Source organism: Lemur catta, chromosome 2 (assembly GCF_020740605.2).
Source record: "Lemur catta isolate mLemCat1 chromosome 2, mLemCat1.pri, whole genome shotgun sequence".
NCBI lineage: Eukaryota > Metazoa > Chordata > Mammalia > Primates > Lemuridae > Lemur > Lemur catta.
Window position 1 is genome coordinate 41,814,914 of NC_059129.1, and position 5,589 is coordinate 41,820,502.

Here is a 5,589-nt window from a genome sequence, read left to right on the forward strand (position 1 = left end):
TCAGCCCCACCCTCACTCTCCCGCCTCCCACTCCCTGGGGGTCCCCTCCTGTCTTGCACCCACCCCCACTAGTAACCCTACTGGTCTAATCACACCAGGCTCTCTGCCACCTCCTCCCCTGCCCATCTGATCCCCCTCAGTCCTGTTCCCTCCGCCTCCCTGCTCTCCTTTCCTGCCTATGGTTCTCTGATCCATTTCTAGAGTATCCTCTGCCCTCACCCCCTCCCTCCTCCTTCCCTCTGGGCCCTTCCTGCAAGGAGCCTTCACCCAGTGTTGCCCCTATGCCACCCCTCCCGACTGTCCCTGACCCTGGCTTTCTGGTGGTGCCTTCTGTCGGGGGGGGGGGGGGTCTACCCTCCATCCACTCCCCTGCAGCCCTCACAAGGGAGCCCTGGTGAGGATGACACTTAGGCCTTAAGCAGGGCACAGGGCAGAGTAGCCCACCCAACTCCCCACCCCTCACAGTGCAGGTGCCTGCTATGGGCCCTGCCTTGGCCCCTGCCCTCTCCTTCATCCTGGGCCTCACCCTCCTGAGCACCCCGCCCCCAGCCCACAGGTGCTGCACTGACTCTCCCTGGTCCCTCTGCACCTCTCCACCCAGGGACCTGCTCCTGCTCCCAGCCCTTGCCCTCCTGCCTGGGGCCCTCACCAAGTCCTCACCTTTCACAGCCCCCCCCCCAGAGCCCCCTCCTCTCCCGTCCTCTCCTGACCCATGTTCTCCCAGGTCACCCCTGCCTCCTGCTCCCCCACCCCCAGTCCTTGCCCTGCCCATCTCCCCTCCCCCACCCAGACCTGAAACAGGTTCTTGGTCCACCTGCACCTTGACCTTCATCCTTCTCTCTTGGTTCCTTGATCCCAGTGGGCTCTCACTGCCTACACCATGTCTCCAAAATCTTAGCTTTGCCGCATGGTCAGCTGTGATCTTTCCCTCCTGTGGGCCTTGTCCCAGCACTGCCTTCCTCCTGTGACAGTCTCCTAACCCTGACCCTCTTCTAGGGGGTGGCTGCTCCCCTCCAGCTCTGCTCCCCCCTGCAGCCCTTCCTCAGACCGTGCATCTGCCCTGCTCCCTTGGTTTTCTCTCCTCTGGCCGGCACCTCACCCTTTCTAATTCTGTAGTATTCTGGGGTACACCGTGCTGGTTCCTCTTTTGTTGTTTAATTGTGGTGGAACATACATGACATGCATTTTACTGTTTTAACCATTTTCAGTGTACAGTTCAGTGGCATTAAATACATTCAGGTTTTTGTGCAGCCTGAACCTCCATACCCACCAAACAGCACCTCCCATTCCTCCCTCCCCCGGCCCCTGTGACCCCATTCTGCTTTTTATCTCTGTGAATTTGACCACTCTAGGTGCCTGTATAAGTGGAATCATATAATATTTGCCGTTTTGTTTCTGGTTTATTTTACTTGTCCTAATGTCTTCAAGGTTCATCCATGTTGTAGCACGTGTCAGAATTTCATTCCTTTCAACGCTGAATAATACTCATTGTACACACCCACTGCTGTTGATCTCCCATTCCTCAGTCGATGGACACTTGGGTGACTTCCACCTTTTGGTGCAACAAACGTGGGTGTTCAAATGCCTCTTCATGTTCCTGTTCGCATTTCTTTTTGGTATATACCGAGATGTAGCATTGCTGGGTCACATGGCAATTCATTTTTTAGTTTTTGCAGGAACCACCATACTGTTTGTATAGCAGGTGGGCCATTTTGTATTTCCAAAAGCAGTACCCAGGGGTTCCGCTTTCTCTACCTCCTTGCACAACTTACTATTTGTGTGTGTACGTGTTTGATAATGGCCATCCGCAGGGTGTGAAGTGCTCTCTCCCTGTGGTGTTGATGTGCGTTTCCCTGTGACTCCTGATGCTGAGCACCTTTCATGTTTGTCGGCCATTTGTGTCTCTGCTTTGGAGAATGGGCTATTCAAGTCCTTTGCCCGTTTTTGAAGGGGTAAAATGTTTTGTTGTTCCTGAGTTGTAGGAGTTCTTTATATATGCTAAGTATTAACTGCTTATCAGAGGTATGATTTCCAAATATTTTCTTTTATTGGGAGGTTGCTTTTTCATTCCCTTGGTTGTGTCCTTTGACGCACAGACGTTTTTAATTTCGATGAGTCCAGTTTATCATTTATTTCTTTGCTGTCTGTGCTTTGGTGTCATACCATGAAAGTGTCGCACAATCCTGTGTCATGAAGATTGTCCCCAGTGCTCTCTTCTAAGAATGTTTTAGTTTTAGTCCTTGAGTTTAGGCCTTTGATTCATTTTTAGTTAATTTTTGTATGTGGGCTAAGGGTCAAACTTCATTTTTTTGCATGTGGACATGCGGTTTTCCCAGCAGCACTTGTTGAAAGGATGCACTGACTCTCTGAGAGCCTGACACCTGCACAGGACACTAGCACGTCCACCCACCCGCCCACCTGGGGCCTTGCTGTGCCACTCGTCCACTTTGGACTGAAGCCCACACCGTTGCTTCCCCCTGGGGTGCTGACCCCACTCTAAGCTTCTTGGGGGCCACAACCTTCCTCCCCCTCCAGCCTCAGGGCCGCGCCCTCCCTTGCCCCCGTTGGAGATGAGCCTTCCCCAGAGGCGGCCGTCCTCACTCTGCACCACCCCCCCAGCCTGCCTGTGCGCCACAGGCCACAGCCGCTCAGGCCATGGGTCCCTCTGAGCCCGGGTCCCTGCACACCCCTCCTGCCCTCTGGCAAGACCTTCCTCCCACCACTGGCCTCCTGCTCCTCCCTGCCCCCTGCAGGGCAGCCTGTGGCCACCCCACCCTGGCAGCTGGCCTACGTGTTTGCTGTCACCGTCCTCCCTCTTCCCCTCCTCAGTCCCCTTCCTCATCCTTCCACCTTTCCAGTTTTCCTTACACTGAAATCCTCGTCCTCGTCCCTTTGCCCATGTGTGTCTTCTGCGACCTCAGGAAGGTCGGGGCGGCAGAACCTGTCTGGTAAACACTGACTTGAAGTGATTTCCAGGAAGAAGTTTCATCTGTGGTTTCCTCTTCCTCCGGACCCCACAGTCTTCGTTACAATGTCACGGTGGAGTCCCAGGACGGATCTGCGCCATCAGGGTTTCTCGCCAGGGGACATCTGGATGGTCAGCTCTTCCTGCTCTGTGACAGGCAGAAAGGCAGGGCGGGGCCCCGGGGGCAGGGGGCAGAAGCAGTCCCAGGAGATGAGACCTGGGACACAGGGACCGAGGACTTGGCAGGGAACGGGAAGGGCCTCAGGATGACCCTGGCACCTGTCAAGGGCCGAAAGGGGCTGAGAGTGGGAGGGGCAGGAGTGGGGCCGTTTGCAGGAAAGCTGGGCAGAGAGCAGGGCCCTGTCCCTTCCTACTGGATCTGGCTGGGGTGGGGGTGAGGACAGGGTCAGTGCAGCTCAGCTCGGAGGGAGCCAGTTCTCAGCCAGCACAGGGGACAGGAGGGTCAGGGAGGGTCCCCTCTGGGCCAGTTTCTCCCTGGGGCGGGAAGGCGAATGGAGGTGTCACTGCTGGCGCGGGTGGGGACAGCCTGGCGTCGGCCGCAGGATACGAGGGAATGTGAGATCCACCAAGACAGTGGCACCAGCGGTTCAGGCGTTTCTGCTACGGTGGGCAGCACGTCCCCCCCCAAACCTGAAGACTCAGGCGCGGACAGTGCCCTAGTCCTCAAGAGCTCAGGCCCTGACTATGAAAATCCAGAAGGTCTGGGATGAAGACCCTCGAGAGCCATGACGCACTCTGGCCTGTGTGGCAGACAGCGTGCAGACACTACCTCGATATCTGGCAGCCCGGGGGGCTTCAGGAGAGCAGGTGCTGACCCTGGGCAGGGGCGCCCCTCTCCCCAGGTCTGCTGGAGTCGCCCCCAGCTCCGTCCAGGGACCCTCCGTGTACTGTGGCTGCACATTCTGTTGGCGTATTGTGTCCTGATTTTCCTCCCCTGTTGGAGCCACTGGCCAAAGACACTGGGTTAGGGACTGAAGGGTCTGGTGTCGTGACCCGGGAAGGCAGTGGGCCCTCCCCAGACACCTGCACCTGCGAGGCGGGTGTTAGGCAGGAGAGGAGGCCCTCAGAGCCAGGCACTGCCCCATCTGCTCTGCCTGCCTGTCGCAGAGGGTCCCCTCCTGGGCCCTGCCCCAGGAGCCCTCCCCTGACACCCCTCCTCAGTATCAGCACGGGGGCTGAGGGTGTGAGGCCACCATCCCGAGGCCCATCCTCCTGCCAGTCTGGAGGGGTCGGGCCCCGGGGTGAGGACAGATTTGCAGAAGGCCTGGGGTCAGCGAGGGCTTCAGCCAGTGTCGGAATGGCGAGGGGACGCACCCTGCTCCCTGTGTGTCCCTTGGAGAGGAGCAGGGCTTGGCCCCGGGCCTCACCAGCTGTGCCTTTCCTTCCCCAGTGACCCCCAGGGTGATTGTGACCTGCAGCCAGGCCTTCAAGGGCAACGTCACCCTGATGTCCTGGGCTTCAGGCTTCTGTGCCCAGAATATCTCTCTGGCCTGGTGTCAGGGCAGGGCACCTTTGAGCCAGGACACCCAGCAGTTTGGGGGAGTCCTGCCCTGTGCGAATGGGACCTACCAGACCTGGGTGGCCACCAGGGTCCCCAAGGAGAGGAGCAGAGGTTCCCCTGCTACGTGGGACACAGCAGGAATCACAGGACTCACGTTGTGCCCCCTGGGGAGCCTGAGGTGACCCTGGAGGGTTCTGACCCGGGTGTGCCGGGCCAGGCGGGGGAGCAGAGGAGGCTGTGGCTCTGCGTGCGCAGTGGGTGGCGAGGCCCTTTTCCCTGGGAAGACCTTGGTGCTCAGCGCCGATGTCCAGCCCTTCCGTGCACTGCTGCTGCTGCTGCTGCTCTTATCGTCATTGTTCTCTGTGTCCTTTGGTACAAGACAGTGATGACATCAGCTGCAGGGGTCCAGGTGAGAAAGGGGGCAGGGGCTGGAAATGGGAGGGCCGCTGTCCAGGCAGGAGGGTCCCCTCCTACCTCCCGCTGCACAGACAGGAGTGTCGGTGACAAGCCTTCTGGAGCAGGGGGTGGCAGTCGGGGAATTGGGGAGGGGAGTGGGAGCCACGTCTGTATCTACACCCCTTAGTCCTCCCCGAGCCAGGGCTGGGCCAAGGCCCCTGAATGTCCAGCGGTGGCCTCCCCTGGCTGCAGGGTGAGGAGTGGGCAGCAGAGAGGGCCGTGGAGCCTGCTCTGTCCCCAGCCCTGGCTCTGTGTCTCTCGGGCTCACCAGGGGGAGTCTAGGGGGTGTGCTGGGCGTCATGTGCCGATGGTGAGGGCCTAGGCTGTCACGGCCTCAGAGGGGACAAGTAGTGCCAACATCTGCAACCGCGGGGAGAGTTAGAAGCTGTAGGGGAGGCTGAGGAGAGGTGACACCTCTAGGCCCTTCCTGTCTGCGTCCCTCGCCCCAGTTTCTCCAGCCGTCATGAGGACACCAAGGAAAAGACCCCGGAGGCCCAGGCTGGGGTCGCTGCCTGTGCAGCCCCCTGGGAGGCCCCTTGTGACAGAGACGGGTCTGAGCATACATGGGCAACATCTGCAAAGCAGCCCCTCTCGTGGCTCCTCAGGGACTGTCTCGGGAGTGTGGCGTCCTCTGGGTCCCTCGAGG

At 59.1% G+C, this 5,589-nt stretch overlaps 1 protein-coding gene across 1 annotated transcript; it reads left to right on the forward strand.

Moving 5' to 3' along the window:
* Positions 1–479: 479 nt before the first annotated feature.
* On the forward strand, positions 480–5,070 carry MICB (MHC class I polypeptide-related sequence B). The gene is given in 7 exon segments (XM_045542190.1): positions 480–556; positions 2,536–2,806; positions 2,977–3,353; positions 3,474–3,685; positions 3,738–3,896; positions 4,233–4,577; positions 4,580–5,070. Coding segments are annotated over 7 exon segments (1,932 nt in total).
* The last annotated feature ends 519 nt before the right edge of the window (positions 5,071–5,589 follow it).